At 41.7% G+C, this 17,511-nt stretch overlaps 2 protein-coding genes across 2 annotated transcripts; both read left to right on the top strand.

Annotated features, from left to right (window-relative positions):
- Positions 1 to 1,432: 1,432 nt before the first annotated feature.
- On the top strand, positions 1,433 to 5,966 carry LOC103369226 (potassium voltage-gated channel subfamily V member 2-like). Its single transcript, XM_008297889.1, has 2 exons — positions 1,433 to 2,868; positions 5,700 to 5,966. Exons 1-2 carry the CDS (start codon positions 1,534 to 1,536, stop codon positions 5,964 to 5,966), a joined length of 1,602 nt encoding a protein of 533 aa, XP_008296111.1. The 5' UTR covers positions 1,433 to 1,533.
- A 7,023-nt stretch (positions 5,967 to 12,989) lies between these two features.
- On the top strand, positions 12,990 to 14,918 carry LOC103369213 (tripartite motif-containing protein 16-like). Its single transcript, XM_008297869.1, has one exon. The coding sequence runs from the start codon at positions 13,023 to 13,025 to the stop codon at positions 14,691 to 14,693; it is 1,671 nt and encodes a 556-aa protein (XP_008296091.1). The 5' UTR covers positions 12,990 to 13,022; the 3' UTR covers positions 14,694 to 14,918.
- Positions 14,919 to 17,511: the final 2,593 nt, after the last annotated feature.

Here is a 17,511-nt window from a genome sequence, read left to right as displayed (position 1 = left end):
TTCAACTCTTCCATGATCAGGACTAGTGGGTGAGAGAGGTTGTGCCTTTGCAATCGCAGCTTTGGAATAGTCTTCCTCTTTTAATTAAATGCTTCTCCTCCACTGACACTTTAAATAAACCTCAAGATGCACATGTTTTCAGTAGCTTTTGGCTGCTCTTAGTGGCCTTTTTGGTATTTAATACTTATTTTATTGTAGAATTTGACTTTAGAAGCTTTTATCCTGTTTTTTGCACATATTTGCCTTCATGTCTGTCTAATAACTTGTACAGCACTTTGGTCAACTCCGGTTGTTTTAAAATGTGCTATATTTTATTTGATTTATATCTTATTATATGTGAAAAATGTTTCCTTTTCTGCTTGGCCTCTTTCCTCAGGTGTCACCTGCAGTTTGCATGTCAACTCCAGTTCACATCTTATTCTTGTGACACACTACACTAACAAGACTAGCTTAAGTCTGGTAGCTCTACTTAAATGTCACTGCATTAACGACTTAAGTCCTTAATTGTTTTAACTGGTCAGCGGTGGCTGGCACCAGGAAGGTAAATAAAAGGTGAATATACTTTATGGTTCGTGTCATCATGCAACAGCCTTGCTGAATGCCAGACTGTGCTGTTAATCAGCAGGGCAATAATCTGATATCCAATAAGAGGATTCACTGCCAAGCAAAGGTATGTTAGATACAGGACTCCTTTGGAGGAGAAATCCCACGTGGTTAGATCACTCCTACCTGTTAGTGCTGCGTTGTGCCCTATCACAACCTCACACCTGATGCCTCTCTACAGGTTTCATACTAAAAAAAAAGATTATTTTTCAAAGATGTGGCCTTGACTCACGTCATGTCTGAGGGATCCTGCACCCCCTCCCAATCAGGAAGTAGGCTAATGCTTAAAGCCCTTATCCTCTTCTATGTACCCACCAGCCCCCTTCTCTGTAGGAATCTACAACCAGCAAGAAAAACAACCAACACAAACAAATTTAAGACCAAAAAAATAACTTTGCAACTGAAAAAAATGCAAAGTTTTTAACAAGCATAGAAAGGATTGTGTTGTGTTGTAGTTGTCTTCATACAACATGATAATAACAAAAGACACGCGATATTATTTTCTGTTTGCAGCCTCCCGATATGACTTCTTGAGTAATCTGTAGGGATTTGAAGAAGATTAATGCATGGCATAGTGCCTATACATTCATAAATAATGTGAGAAAAACTATTCAGTTTTTTCCCTCTAATGTCTTTAATTCACTCAATAACAGCTAAAAGCACTACATCATAACATTTTTACAAAAATGGGTGTATTCTCAATGGTCATTTGCTGAGATGCACCACGCAGGCAACGTCATGTCAGCCAGGCAGCTCAGCAGAGGATAATAGTATTTAGATGTCCTGTAAGCACACGGATCCTCTCAGTCAGCAACATTAATGGGGCCATGAGGCATCCTGCTCATGTCCTCCATACTTAGGTGGAGGGGGTATTAGACAGCGGTAATGCTGGCCGCTCTGTCTGCTCTGTAGTCCGGGGGGGCGATCGAGATGGGGAGCGCCAGGAAGGCGGTCAACGTATGGAACAGGAGACAGAGTCTCTTCCCCAATTACAAAGTCACAGATTCAGGTATTAATCGAAGACCCTCTGAGATTGTTTATCCTCTAGCCAAGGAAAGCTGCGTGAAGACATGGAACTCCATGCAGGAGCTGAGCAGGGACATCTACGACATTTACGCCGAGTATGAAGATGAAGAGGACGACACTGCTCCATACAGCTTCTCCAAGCAGGTTTCACCCTCCAAGAAGAACTACATGATCAACATCAATGTAGGAGGGAAGCCCTACCAGATCGCTTATAAGATGGCTGCCAAGTACCCCAAGACCAGAATAGGACGACTGGCCACCTACACAGACCACAACATGAAGCTGGATCTATGCGACGACTACACGGTGACCAACAATGAGTACTTCTTTGACAGGGACCCGGATGTTTTCCACAGCATCTTCAACTTCTACAGGACGGGCGTGCTCTGGATCAAGGATGAGCTGTGTCCCCGCAACTTTCTGGAGGAGATCAACTACTGGGGCGTGAGGATCAAGAACACCCACCGCTGCTGCCGCATCTCCTTCGAGGAGAGGCAGGACGAGCTGAACGAGCAGCTGAAGATCCAGAGGGAGCTGGAAGCCGAGGTGGAGATCGAGGAGAATGAGGAGCTGTTTCATGACATGTTCCTGGGGCAGCAGCGCAGAGCCATCTGGAACCTGATGGAGAAGCCGTTTTCGTCCGTCAAGGCCAAGCTCATGGCTGTGGCCTCCAGCCTGTTTGTCCTGATCTCCCTGGTTGCCATGACTCTCAACACAGTGGAGGAGATGCAGTACAAAACTCCTGCAGGCCAGCTCAGTGGCAAAACCTACTGGGAATACGTGGAATCCATGTGCATCGCCTTCTTCACCACAGAGTACCTGCTGCGTCTGATCTCCACGCCTGACCTCAGGTCTTTCAGCAGGAGCGTCCTCAACACCGTGGACCTCATCGCCATCCTGCCTCAGTATCTGCAGGGCATCCTGGAGTTCTTTGACAACGAGGAAAACTACATGAAGCACGAGGCCGACATGCAGGCAGTGGGGCAGGTGGGAAAGCTGGGGCAAGTGTTGAGAATCATGAGACTGATGCGAATCTTTCGTATCTTGAAGCTGGCGAGGCACTCCACAGGTCTGCGGGCGTTTGGCTTCACTCTGCGTCAGTGCTACCAGCAAGTGGGCTGCCTCTTCCTCTTCATCGCCATGGGCATCTTCAGCTTCTCTGCCATGGTTTACACTGTGGAGCACGACATGCCGCAAACGAACTTCACCAGCATACCTCACGCGTGGTGGTGGGCAGCTGTAAGTTGATTTTTGTTCAGTTTAGTAATAGAACAGGAGAAAAGCTTAAAAGTTAAAGTAACAACCCAAATGAAAACAAGTGGAACCTCAAAAGCGTGCAGAAAACATAGAATAAGTCTTAAAATTAGGAAAGGTTGTTTAAATCCCTTAAGTAACAAACTGAACTGACCTTTTTGATTAATTAAAATAAAGTGCACTGTCTTTGAGTTACTCTAATGCTGACATAGTTCCTGAATAGTGTGTGAACTGTTAAACGTTATTAGATTACACTCCAGCATTACCTGATTTACAGAACACAATGAGGTCAGCTCTGCTTAAGGATGTGTCTCCTCCTGCTTCAGCATGTGTGACTGGCATAGGGAGATTCAAACGACAGATTGTATATTTACATTATATTTTTTTAAGCAATGACACCTTGGCAGTGAGACAGGGTGGAATAACTTTAACTCAAATAATGCCTACACTTGAGTTAAGACTGACACTGTTAACGCAAACCTTGCGTCTGCCTGTTGCCATAAATAAACCCATTAACAGATCATTCCTCTCCCGCTTAGAGCGGGTGGTAGAATCTTACTTCTAATCCAGGGGAAGGAAATTATAATCCTCTGAATGATAGCATTGGTTATAGTGAAGTGAACTGTGCACGCTGCTACCAGCTCCCATGATTCACTGAAACACTCACTCCACTGTCAGTTTTTTTTGCCACAGAATACCTCATAACACTGTGACTGGACATTGAAGAAAACAAAGCCATAGATGAGGTATATCCTGACAAAAATTGTATCAAACTTTGGCCACAGGACTTATCACTGAAAGCCAGATCCTGCCTGAACAGATTCTCATAACACAATCCAGCTGTGCTCCTATCAGCAGGAAACCTGAGCAGGAAACTGCACGACCATGACTCCAAAGGCTACAGTGGAACGTTAATGACCTCTGCAGCGATGAGTGGCTCCACAGTTCTCCCATACCAAGCAACATGTATAATTAAAATACAGCATGTGCATCTTCTGATGTGAAACTAATTGAAAAAGGGTACAGAAGAAATTACTTAGTACAAAAACCTAATGAGTTTTGAGGATGAGCAGTGTCATATACAGTCATCTTCAAATGTATCCACAACCTTCCATTCAAGAAAAGGCAAAATTCACAATAGTCACTCAAATAACTAGAAACTGAAAAAAGTAATAATAAATAAAAATTTGCAAAATTATAATTTAGTGAAATAAGACATTGCTTTTGAATTGTGGTTGAAAAGAATTTTAAAAAAAGAAAAAAACTGTCTTGGACAAATTAGAGCACTGTGCTGATGAGCAGTGGGTCAAAACCAAAATACCTGTCAACAGGTGCACAAAGTCTGATTGAGAGTTACAGAAAACACTTGATTGCAGTGATTGCCTCAAAGGATTGTTCACCAAAATATTAGTTTACGGGTCCCATCATGCTTGTTTGCTTGATTTTTTATTATTTTTTTAAATATATATTTCTGTTGAACCACAATTCAAATGTAATGTCATGATTTTCATCAATGTTTTATGTATTATTACTTTTGTCAATTTCAACTTCTTTCGGTGACAGCTGTTTTTTTCCTTCTTTAATGGGAGGGTATGACTGAATTTGAGGACAACTGTATAACCCAGTATCACAACAATTTGTTTGCCATACCACAAGTAACAACCCACAAATAACAGATGAATATTATGCGACTGTTTAATGAATTTCCGTGAGATTGGGTTGGATTATAGTTCATTATGATCAACATGCAACTGCCTGTCATGAATATAACCAGCCATCTCTATTGTGTTGCTTCATTTTTTATTACTAGTGTCTACAATTTGCAGCAATTAGTGGGAGGTACAGAAGCCTTGATAAATCCCTGTTGTCCTACAGAAGACATCTATGACTGTAATAAGGCGGATAGAAATATGTTTTCTATTAGGTTGCAGAAACATTCAGCATAATTTAGATGCAGTGTTAACCAGCAATCCTGTATAATATCTTGGTTAAAATCTTTGGTCACTGATTAAATACATAAAAAATAATTTCTCTGTTTTCAAAATGACAAATTTAGAAGCTTTTCCATGAGAATATTCTCTTTATGCTATAAGATGGATAATGTGTAACTAAGCACCGTTGCCTCCTTCAGGATGTGCAGATCTACAAAGTTGTCACCTCTGTCTCCCTGCATCCCTCCATCAATCTCTGCAGCTCAGCACACCAGCTCACCTACAACACTTTAAACTGCTGTAAATTACACTGTGGCAAGTTGTGATACTGGAGGATTTCAACCATAAATGTTAGAACTGGAAAAGATTCTGAAGAAGCAGAAGAGTACAAAAAGTTCTATCTTGGAAGATGACAGGATTGTTTCTCTTGATCTGTGTTTTTGAGACTGTCATCAGTATGTGGAAATGCTCAGAAAGGCACTGACTGTTTATTTTACTAAAATATATTTTTAAAAAACACCGTATGGAAATTATAACAAGGCAAACAAAAACAACTCTGATCTCCACTAGAGTTAAGGTTTATAAAGTCCAGAGAATTGTCCAGACTTTGCAGAGAGTTCTGCTGTTCATGTAACTTACAATAAACACTGCACTGACTTATATCTTAAATTAAGTTTTAGTTCTTTTAGAGCCAAAAGACACAGAATGGATTTGCAGTGTTTCCAGTTAGAATCCAGTCCTCCTCTATTTCTGATGAGTCACTACTTTGCAACATCAGACAAGTCTTTAGACTAATGACTACACTGATCACTGTAAGGCCGACTAACCGATACACTGATCCGTGTTTGTCCATCAGCACTGACAGCTCTCCTCACCTCCCTGCAGGTCAGTATCTCCACTGTGGGCTACGGAGACGTCTACCCAGAGACCATGCTGGGTCGCATCTTCGCTTTCATCTGCATTGCCTTTGGAATCATCCTCAATGGTCTGCCCATTTCAATCCTCTTCAACAAGTTCTCGGACTATTACTCCAAACTCAAGTCCAACCAGTACACAGCCTCCCTGAAGAAACGAGGGAAGGTGAGATTTGCCAAGAGGACGGTGAAAAGGCTCGGCCACTGCTTTGGAAACCACCACTATCATCCAAACTGATTTGTGTTTCTTTTTCTTTTTATGAAGAAGTAATATCCTTGACTGTAAAACAGTACAAAATATATGTGATGGGGACAAATAAATGGAACAAGGACAAGAGTAAAATCACACAACTTCTCCAGGCCAGGTAGCAGTGAAAACGACATACCATACTGACTGTCAAAAAACTCTATAAAAAAATATAAAACTGTCATATTTTACTGACATATATCTTTATATTCCCACATTGAATACCCTTTTCTTTGATCAAAGAGTTTTATAAACTGTGTGTAAAAGCTGTCTTTAAATGGACATAATAATTTACTATGCATTGAATCAAAAGATGCAGCTTCACAATTGTGGCATCTTTGGGAGTGAGTATTTGTTGCCACATTTGTAACTTTTGTAACTTCTTATTTTAAAAAAAAGAGAGAAAGAAACAAAGAAAGAAAGAGACTTTGTTTTAAAAGCAGGTGTTCAGATTCTGATTCCCAAAGTCTAAATCTGTAATAATATCAACCAGCCATCCTGCTGTTTGCATGAAGAAGTCAAACTTTGCTGGTTTGGTCTGAGGGGAACTACAGAATGACAGAAAGAGCCTTTACTATCAACAGAGTAGTTATCCTTTTTACAAATCAACACCACAACTCTATAGCATTTAGGAAGATGTACTTTTCAGAGGCAGCTTAAACAAGAACCCGCACATATTTACCTACAAATGCTTTTCCTGACTGCAGCTGCAGTAAATGTATGTTTACAAAAGGAGAACTATGAGGGCTCTGCAGAGTTTGATGAACCTTCAAATGCCGGTGCTGCTTCTCATGTGTTTGCAATGTTTTGCCTACAATGTATGCAGTATGATTTATTTGCTGTGTGTGCAACTAAGTCACATAATGCAGTATCTTGTGCTGTTCACAATAAACACTGTCCTGCGTATAAAAATGGTCTCGTTGAGTAAATCCATCCCCGTCAAGGCAGACCTGTTTATGTGCATCTCTACTGACCTCTTCAGGATGACATTCATTACTGCAAAATCGTGTTCTGGCTGTTAGTCATTTTAATGCTGCATAACAACAGACTCAACCCTCACTGTAATGACAACCACTGAATAGCAATCATAATGCCACACAGATCAAAAACACAACAAACCACAGCCTTCAAAATGATGAGCTGAATCACAACCTGAATAGGCCCATTTAATGCTACATTATTGCTACCTTCTGCTTTTACTCCACTACATCTTGGAGGCAAATATTATAGGTTTTACTGAACTACATTTGTCCGACCGTTTTAGTTACTTTTTAGATGATAGTCTTTCAAAATGTAATGATTTTGAATTAGAAATTTTCTGATAGGCTGCAAGGTTGAAAAAGAAAGTGTTCCTTTATGGGTTGTCAAAGTTCTTAAGCTAAATAAGCTGTTTAATTAACTTTATTTAATTAGCTGTAAATTGCATCTCAACAGAGATGAAAACAGAATCCTCAGCTGATGAAGAACAGCAGTTTCTGTGTTTTAGGATTTAGAGAAAGCACCTGGTGTAGTCTGGACAGAAACAGTGAAGCTCCCAGTTGGACAATACGTTTCTTAAATCGAAAAAAAAAAAAGGGGGGGGGGGCTGGGCTAATATAGCATTATAGATGCTATATTAGCATTTCTTAGGCAACGAAATGTTAGGAAAATTCTTCAGTGGAGTCCTAACTGCTCCAAATCAATACACAGAGTCGTCTCTTAAGTCAAAGCAAAGTTGTACTTGCAGCAAGGAGCAACATGTGCAGCACAGAGTCTGAACAAGTGACTAACTAAAAGCATGAAGCATTGGTTCTTATATACAGAAAACAGAAGACATCGTCCTGCAAATGTGTGTGTTTAGGCATGGTGTTTTGACTACCCACTAAGTACGTCTTGTCCTTATCTCACACTCACAAGGTGAAATCGAGGCAATGGACATTTACAGCATTCTCATACTTTTCCCAAAGATCATTGGATCATAACATAGAATTATTCTAACACAAATATTTCTGATTTCTACATTATTGGTGATTGTATAATAGCACTTTCAGAAATATAATAATTTGATATGTGAAATTATTGCCTCATTCACCCAGCAGAAACAGAAATATTACACTATTAACAACCAGTTTTTTAAAAATGTATTGACAGGTTAGAAACATTCCTCAAGCTAATCTGTCTCAGTTCCCTTATCAGCCTCATAAAACAATGTTAGATAATGCTTATCTATAATTAAGGGTTTATGGGATAACGACTAACATTTGCAAATAGACGGGGAAACATGGGGTCCATAGCTCTTCTACATGACAGGGACTGCTACAGTTTAAAGCTTTTTCACTATACTAAAGAAAAACTTGTTAGGATTTATCATGATGTGAACCCCATGTGTGTGAGGCCAAAATTCGAATAAGGACTCTCATCTACACTTTTTGGACGTGCTGGGAAGATGATTTTAAAACTAAAGTGCCATTGACAGCAATAATTATTCACCTGCCAAATTCTAAATTAAATGTTAGTGTCTTTGCAACTCTGATCGCCAGATGACTAATTCTTCCATCCATCCACCTTCTCCCGTTTATCCGGAGTCGGGTCGCGGAGGCAGCAGCCTAAGCAGAGCCGCCCAGACTTCCCGATCCGCACACACCTCTTCCAGCTCTTCCAAGGGGACCCCTAAGCGTTCCTAGGCCAGTCGAGAGACATAATCTCTGCAACGTGTCCTGGGACTTCCCCGGGGCCTCCTCACGGTGGGACGTGCCCAGAACACCTCCCCAGGGAGGCGTCCAGGAGGCATCCGAAACAGATGCCCGAGCCACCTCAGCTGGCTCCTTTCGATGTGGAGGAGCAGTGTCTCTACTCCGAGCTCCTCCCAGGTGAGTGAGCTCCTCACCCTATCTCTAAGGGAGCGCCCAGCCACCCTGCGGAGGAAATTCATTTCGGCCGCTTGTATCCGCGATCTCGTTCTTTCGGTCATTACCCAGATCTCATGACCATAGGTGAGGGTTGGGACGTAGATTGACCGGTAAATCAAGAGCTTTGCTCCCTTGCTCAGCTCTCTCTTCACCACGATGGTCCGGTACAGTGACCGTAACACTGCAGACGCTGCACCGATCCGTCTGTCAATCTCACACTCCATCTGCACCTCACTCGTGAACAGTACCCTGAGATACTTGAACTCCTTCACTAGAGGCAGGGACTCTCCACCGACCTGGAGAGGGCAAGCCACCTTTTTCCGATTGAGAACCATGGCCTCGGATTTGGAGGTGCTGATCCTCATTCTGCTCGCATCACACTCGGCTGCAAACCGCCCCAGTGCATGCTGAAGATCCTGATTTGATGAAGCCAACAGAACAACATCATCTGCAAACAGCAGAGATTAAATTCTGTGGTTCCCAAACCAAACCCCTTCCTCCCCCTGGCTGCGCCGAGAAATTCTGTCCAAAAAAATAATGAACAGAACCGGTGACAAAGGGCAACCCTGGCAGAGGCCAACGCGCACTGGGAACAGGTCTGAGTTACAACCGGCAATGCGAACCATGCTCCTGCTGCGGTCATACAGGGAACAGACAGCCCTTAACAGAGGGCTCCGCACCCCATACTCCCGAAGCACCCCCCACAGGAAACCACGAGGAACACGGTCGAACGCCTTCTCCAGATCCACAAAACACATGTGGACTGGTTGGGCGAACTCCCATGAGCCCTTGAGCACCTGATGGAGGGTGTAGAGCTGGTCCAGTGTGCTGCGACCGGAACGAAAACCAGACTGCTCCTCCTGAATCCGAGGTTCGACTATTGGTTGTATCCTCCTCTCCAGTACCCTGGAATAGACCTTACCGGGGAGGCTGAGGAGTGTGATCCCTCTGTAGTTGGAACACACCCTCCGGTCCCCCTTCTTAAACACAGGGACCACCACCCCGGTCTGCCAATCCAGAGGCACTGTCCCCGACCGCAACGCGATGTTGCAGAGACGTGTCAACCAGGACAGGCCTACAACATCCAGAGTCTTGAGGTATTTAGGACGGATCTCATCTACCCCCTGAGCTCTGCCACCGGGGAGCTTTCTAACCACCTCGGTGACTTCAGCCCGGGTGATGGGCGAGTCCGCCTCTGAATCCATAGTCTCTGCTTCCTCTTCGGAAGACATTACAGCGGGATTGAGGAGACCCTCGATGTATTCCTTCCACCGCCCGATGACCTCCTCAGTCGAGGTCAGGAGGTCCCCACCCGCACCAAAGACAGTGCTGGTGAGGAGCTGCTTTCCCCTCCTGAGGCACCGGACGGTTTGCCAGAATTTTGTCGAGGCTGACCAATAGTCCTCCTCCATGGCCTCCCCGTGGACATCCTTGTGCTTGAACATGGTGTTCGTGATGGACAATCTGTGGCTAGCACAGAAGTCCAGCAACAGAACACCGCTCGGGTTCAGATCGGGGAGGCCGTTCCCCCTGATCACCCCTCTCCAGGTCTCACTGTCATTGCCTACGTTGGCGTTGAAGTCCCCCAGTAGAACAAAGGAGTCCCCAGTTGGGGCAGTATCTAGTACCCCTCCAAGAGACTCCAAGAAGGCCGGTTACTCTGCACTGCTGTTGGGTCCATAGGCCGAGATAACAGTGAGAGACCTATCCCCAACCCGAAGGCGTAGGGATGCAACCCTCTTGTTCACTGGGGTAAACTCCAACACGTGGAGGCTAAGCTGGGGCAATAAGCAAGCCCACTCCAGCTCGCCGCCTCTCCTTGTGGGCAACGCCAGAGAAATGGAGTGTCCAGCCTCTCTCCAGGAGTTGGGTTCCAGAGCCCAGGCTGTGCGTGGAGGTGAGGTCAACTATATCTAGTCGATATCGCTCAACCTCCAGCACAAGCTCAGGCTCCTTCCCCCCCCAGTGAGGTGACGTTCCACGTCCCAACAACCAGAGGCTGTGTGTGTGGACCAGGCCGCCGAGGCAGCCTCCCCCCCGAGCCACCACCTAGTCCTCTTTGTACCCGACTCCTATGATTCCCTCTGTGGGTGGTGGGTCCACATGAGGGCGGGCCCACGTCGACCTTTCGGGCTGTGCCAAAAAGGCCCGACCACCAGGCGCTTGCTTACGGGCCCCAACCCCTGGCCTGGCTCCAGGGTGAGGCCCTGGCTGCGCCATGCCGGGACGAATTCTTCTTGAATGGAAAGATGAAGCACCATCCAAACATTCTCACTGGATGAGAGATTTAATGCAGTTTTTTCAACTAGACAAAGTTAGATCCACTCTGATGGGATATGCTGATAAACTCTATCAGGCAGCTGTTCATGTCACATGTCAGGAGGTGCAAACCGAATATAACATTAGGTTTGTGTCTGAACTTGAGTGTTGCTGAAATGTGCAGCAAGTTTGATAGTAATAGATCTGATACAAAGTAAAGATACAAATCATTGTATGATTTACTTGCTGTTCATGCAACTAGATGACATACCACAGTCTCTTGCACTGTTTTTAATAATCACTGGGCCTCTCATAAAAATAGTCTCCTCACGAATGAAACACATCTTCATGAGGACAGATGTGTTCAGCCACCTCTACTGTCCTCTACAGGACGACACTTAGTACTGCAAGATTATTTCTTGGTATGCATTAAGATGCATCATTTTTCTTTCAGTGTGACACCATGAGTGTTTTAATCTACATGAAAACAAGTTTTAGAAATAATTTTCTAGTGAAACTAAAACTGACCAAAGTCAATCATGAGAGAACCCAACAGTAGACTCAGCTGCATTTTTCCACATCATGAATTGCTTTCTTATGAAAGGTACAAAATATAATAAAGTAGAACTTAAATGATAGTCTTGTAACATGCATTCTAAAATATCTGACGTGAATCAGATTTCCCGTCATAATAATCCACTAACAGCAGGTCATGGATATAAGGTGTGACTCTCCTGCTCTCATGTGCAGCATCCATGATAGCCACTTCTTTCTTACCACACGTTCGCCTCCAATAAAGTCCACCCCTATCAACAGTGTATATGTTGGAAGACTGGCACATGTTTGTGTATGAAGTGTATTTTTAAACATCTTAAGTGACCACTGCTTTATAATTTATCGCAACACAATATTTCAATCGGGATTTGAGCATCTATCAGTGATTGCTAAATTCAGCAAGTTAACATCAACATCAACGATAAAGAAACTCCAGTAATAATTCAGTTCAAAGCACAACATCAGTCATCTTCACATAAAGTATAACAGTTTAAAAAGTGAAGTCACATTACATAACTTGCATTAATCTTTTTTAAGTTGTGACAATTACTAATGAAATGATGTTCCAACCACACTGAGTTTTGGGGAATTAGCTTTTCCTCTGCATTCAAAGGTATCTTTAATTAGCACTTACTTCATGATTAGCAACATAAACACAGCTGACTACTTCTAAAAATTAAGTTGTTCCAAGTAGTATTTTCACTTTATTTTTTAAAAGGTTTAAGAACAAACAAACAAAAAAAACTGTTACCTAGTTTATGTAATTTTAAACATTTTTTTTTAGTTGGCATTTTTTATCATGACATTGCTGCAATTTAAAGTAGGTAGGGGAAGGGACTTGTAATCCTAAACTCAATTTAGGGAAAAATGTAGTTATTAAATCAATTTCATTTAGTCACCTGAACTTGGTATAATTAGCAACATTACTATGTCAACTCACTCATTAAAATAATGTTTGCAACTTTAAAGGTTTAACGTAGTCACCTAATTAGACATTTATTTATTTATTTAAATCCTGCAGCCTGCTTTTATTGAAGTTGTGGGAGGAGGTCTCTTTAGATACTTTTGTCTTTTTTTCAGTGATACTGTGTGTGGACACAGCAGCTGATACAGGAATCAAAGTCGATTTTATTTCAACAGCTGCCTTTCAATGATGCTGTTCCCACTAATATTACTTGAAACAGATCCAGTCTGTCTACATGTTTCCTTGTTTCCTCCTTCCTATCTTTAAACTGGGTGGGAACCAACATGTGGTGATGACAGAGAGCTGACTGGCTCAGACTGGTTTGTTTAGTTTCACTTTCCTGAAAGCAGAAATTCACTCAGTCACTGCTCAGACGAGAAAATGGCTCAGAGAGGATCTAATCTGACTTCAGAGAACATTTCTTGTTCCATCTGTCTGGATCTGCTGAAGGATCCAGTGACTACTTCCTGTGGACACAGCTACTGTCTGGACTGTATTAAAGCCCACTGGGATGCAGAGGACCTGAAGAGAATCTACAGCTGTCCTCAGTGCAGGAAGACCTTCACACCGAGGCCTGTCCTGGAGAAAAACGTTGTGCTAGCAGAGTTAGTGGAGGAGCTGAAGAAGACTGGACTCCAAGCTGCTGCTACTGCTGATTACTGCTATGCTGGACCTGAAGATGTGGCCTGTGATGTCTGCACTGGGAGGAAAAGGAAGGCTGTCAAGTCCTGTCTGGTCTGTCTGGCTTCTTTCTGTGAGAACCACCTTCAGCCTCACTATGATTCACCTCCATTACAGAAACACCAGCTGGTGGAGCCCTCCAAGAACCTCCAGGAGAACATCTGCCCTCATCATGATAAGTTGATGGAGATGTTCTGTCGCACTGATCAGCAGCTGATCTGTTATCTCTGCTCTGTGGATCAACATAAAGGCCATGAAGCAGTCTCAGCTGTAGCAGAAACGAAGCAGAAGCAGAAGGAACTTGAGTCGACTCGACGAAAAATCCATCAGAGAATCCAGGACAGAGAGAAAGGTGTGAAGCTGCTTCAACAGGAGCTGGAGGCCATCAATGTCTCTGCTGATAAAACAGTGGAGCACAGTGAGGAGATGTTCACCCAGATGATTCATCTGATCCAGAAAAGAAGCTCTAAGGTGAAGCAGCAGATCAGATCCCAGCAGGAGGCTGAAGTGAGTCGAGTCCAAGAGCTGGAGGAGAAGCTGCAGCAGGAGATCAGTGATCTGAAGAGGAAAGATGCTGAGCTGAAGCAGTTCTCAGAGACACCAGATCACAGCCGGTTCCTCCACAACTACCCCTCAGTGTCAGCACTCAGTGAGTCCACACACTCATCCAGCATCAGCACCCGTCCTCGGAGACACTTTGAGGACGTGACAGCAGCTGTGAAAGAGCTCAGAGATCGACTACAGGACGTTCTGAGGGACGCATGGACGAACATCTCACTGGCCATCACTGAAGTGGATGTTTTACTGTCAGAACCAACGACCAGAGCTGGATTCTTAAAATATTCACGAGAAATCACTCTGAATCCAAACACAGCACACAGAAAGCTGTTATTATCTGATGGGAACAGAAAAGTGAAACGTATGGATCAACGACAGTCTCATCGTGATCATCCAGACAGATTCACTCACTGGAATCAGGTTCTGAGTAAAGAGAGTCTGACTGGACGTTGTTACTGGGAGGTGGAGTGCAGAGGACTAGAAGGAGGTAATGTAACAGTTTCATACAAGAATATCAGGAGAACAGGGGATTCAGATGAATGTAGATTTGGATTCAATGACAAATCCTGGTCTTTACGTTGTTCCACCAGCAAATTTGTATTTCGGCACAACAAAACTAAAACTCCCATCTCAGGAGATCCTCCCTCCAGAGTAGGAGTTTACCTGGATCACAGAGCAGGTGTTCTGTCCTTCTACAGCGTCTCTGACACCATGACTCTCCTCCACAGAGTCCAGACCTCATTCACTCAGCCGCTACATGCTGGAGTTGGACTTTATACTGGATCCACTGTAAAGTTCATTAAACCTGAATAGACTGAAGTCTTTAAAGAGCAGCTGGTTAGAATGTTTGAGTTTCCAGCTGATTCAGTTTCATTGTATACTATAAAACACCACGGGTTGTTTTAACTGTCTCTTCGTTTAACAATCAACTGTTATTTTACAGATTTATATTCCTGATAATATCTACTTAGAGCACAGAAAGAAAGTTTTCATTTACATGTTAACTGTAAAAAAAAAAAAAGAAAAAAGTCCACAACTGTAAATAATGTCCACATCAACAATCATTTGTTCTTTTATCAGGTTTGACTGCATTAAAAAAAAAAAAAAAATCATTGTTTTTCTGACATCTGATGTTATTTGAAAGAAATGTTCTGTATATTCAGGATTGATTGTTTAACAGGTTTTAGTGAAATTACAAAAAAAAGTATTAATTTACGTATAATCCCCAAAAAAGAAGTAAATAATGTGGAAAAAGATGATTTTATGTGAAAAGATGGTTTTGTTTTGTTTGTTTTTTCATCTCATTGTATTTCCATGAATATGCTTGTTGTGAAAATCTTGAAAAGTTTAAAGTGTATTTACCCAATTTTTTAAATTACATATAATGCAGTGTGACTATCGTACTTTCTTTTTTGCTGAAAACAAACGTGAGTCTGAGGGCCTACACACGCTCGGCAACTCACCAACATTTGCACGCACATCAGGACTGGTGAAAAATGTTATATTTTAAAAGAATTGCTCACATCAATGACAAAATGGCTTCACAGCGCCCCCTACAAAGTCTAGTCGAAACTGTGTTTAAGCTAGAACTACGAAATTCGGTACACTCTAAAAGGTAATACCAATGCTTGCTTGAATCACATGAGTGTACTTTACTTATTTCTCATTGTCCTGTTCATTTAACTCAGTGGTTCTCAAACTTTTTCTGTCAGGCCCCCCTTTGGAGGACAAAAATCTTTCTTTTGTGATGGTAGTCTCATCAGTAATTGTTGACACCATTGTCACCATTCTCACACATTTTGAGAAACACTGACTGCATAGAGCAGGGGTCTCCAATCCTGGTCCTCGAGGGCCACAATCCTGCATGTGTTAAATGTTTCCCTCTTCCAACGCACCTGATTCAGATGATCAGCTCATCATCAAGCTCTGCAGAAGCCTGATAACGAACCTGATCATCCTCTTAACCTCTTAAGACCCGAGCTCTTGTTTGATATGCATTTTTTTTATTTCCCTTTGCTAGTTGTGCTTATTGGAACCTGGTAAGTATAAAACCTAAATATCATTATAGATGGTAGTGTAAGTTACCACACGTGGCTTTAAGGCCCCAGTTAAGCAGATTTAACTACTGTGGTAATGTAACCCAAAATGTGATGTCCATGCATGTGGATGCCAGGTGTTAAGAGGTTGAAGGGGATCCAAAGGAAACCTCAGATTTGTTGGGTTTCTCTGCATACTCTTTTGAAAATGTTCACCAAAATATGTAAAGTAACTTGAAAGAACATATGTGTTTATATTATATGATATGTGATTATATTGGCACAATATAAATAAAATTGAATTGAATTTAACTGAATTGAATTGTATGATACCAGAATGATCACATTTTATTTAAAGATGCTGGGGACAATTCACATCAACTGTTTAAGTCTGATATTTAATGTGTGAGAGCTTCAAATAAAATGGCAAAACAAGAGAATTGTTTGTTCAGAACTTTGACTTTGCTGATCTTTGACATTAGATTCTGGAAAACCATTTTTTTTTCTGGCTTAAAAATTTTATCAGCTTGAAACCACATATTTAAAACTTAAAGATTTTTGTGACACCATTCTAAAACTGCACAGCATTTGAATACACTACGGATTATTTTAAGCTTGTGATGACTATACAGTATGTTGACTGAAAACACACATTTTGCACGTCATGGTATTAAGAAAAATGTATAAGAGTATTAAGAAATGTTTTTTGTTGTTTTTTTAAATTACAGAGATACACACTAGATAGATGGAAGATAGATGAAAAAAGAAAATGAAAAACAATAATGCTACAAAAAAAGGAGAATATAGTATTAAAAATATTCTAATGGGAGACATATAACCCATGATGACATGTCACCATGTGAATATCTTTGATTTGCTGAAGTCCAGAGGTTGAACAGGTGCAGCATCTTCTGACCTCTGTGGTCTGAGCGGAAATTTTTGCAGAAAAGTAAAAAACATATTTCTGAAGGACTTTTTTCTTTGTCAGGTTTGTCTGAAACAATCTTTTTAGAGGGAGAGAAATAAGAGAGAGAAAAACAAGCATCTGTGTGTAACTGCTCTTTATGTTTTCTTTACTGAAATTTTCTGTAATGCATCAACACAATGTACTTGTGTTTGTTAGGAGTAAATACTGTGTGTTGATTTAACAGAACTATTCAAGTTGCTGATGAAGAAAAAATATCATATGGTAAGCTGCCAACTTACACTCTAATATATCATGTTTGGGCTACTAGCTAACATAATCAATCAATCAATCAATCAATCAATCAATCAATCAATCAATCAATCAATTTGTAATATGATTGTCTCAGCTGAGCTCAACAGTAAAGAAATGTATCCTTTTTGTAATCTGTGACAACAATTTGATTGACAACTTTTTTTTTCAAACACAGCTGTCTCATCATTTCTAGTGGATATTGGGTAAATTAAAGAATTAACAATGGTTTGGTTAATTGTAAAATACAAATAATGAGAAAATTACTGCAGAAATTTGTAAGAATTTATTTTGTTTTATTAAAATTATTTTTGATATTTACCTTCAATTTATTCAGAATTGATTTTTTAAATTACAATTACGAAAACATTTTGTAGAA

The sequence above is a fragment of the Stegastes partitus genome, unplaced genomic scaffold, assembly GCF_000690725.1.
Source record: "Stegastes partitus isolate 25-593 unplaced genomic scaffold, Stegastes_partitus-1.0.2 Scaffold1256, whole genome shotgun sequence".
Classification (NCBI taxonomy): Eukaryota; Metazoa; Chordata; class Actinopteri; family Pomacentridae; genus Stegastes; species Stegastes partitus.
Note: the sequence above shows the minus strand (reverse complement) of the source record. Positions and strands in the feature narration are given on the sequence as shown.

Bases quoted from the DNA above. Each gene is read 5' to 3' on its own strand.
- LOC103369226 (XM_008297889.1), top strand. From the start codon at position 1,534: ATGGGGAGCGCCAGGAAGGCGGTCAACGTATGGAACAGGAGACAGAGT. The intron at 2,869-5,699 runs GTAAGTTGATTT...ACCTCCCTGCAG, and splicing joins ACGCGTGGTGGTGGGCAGCT to GTCAGTATCTCCACTGTGGG.
- LOC103369213 (XM_008297869.1), top strand. From the start codon at position 13,023: ATGGCTCAGAGAGGATCTAATCTGACTTCAGAGAACATTTCTTGTTCC.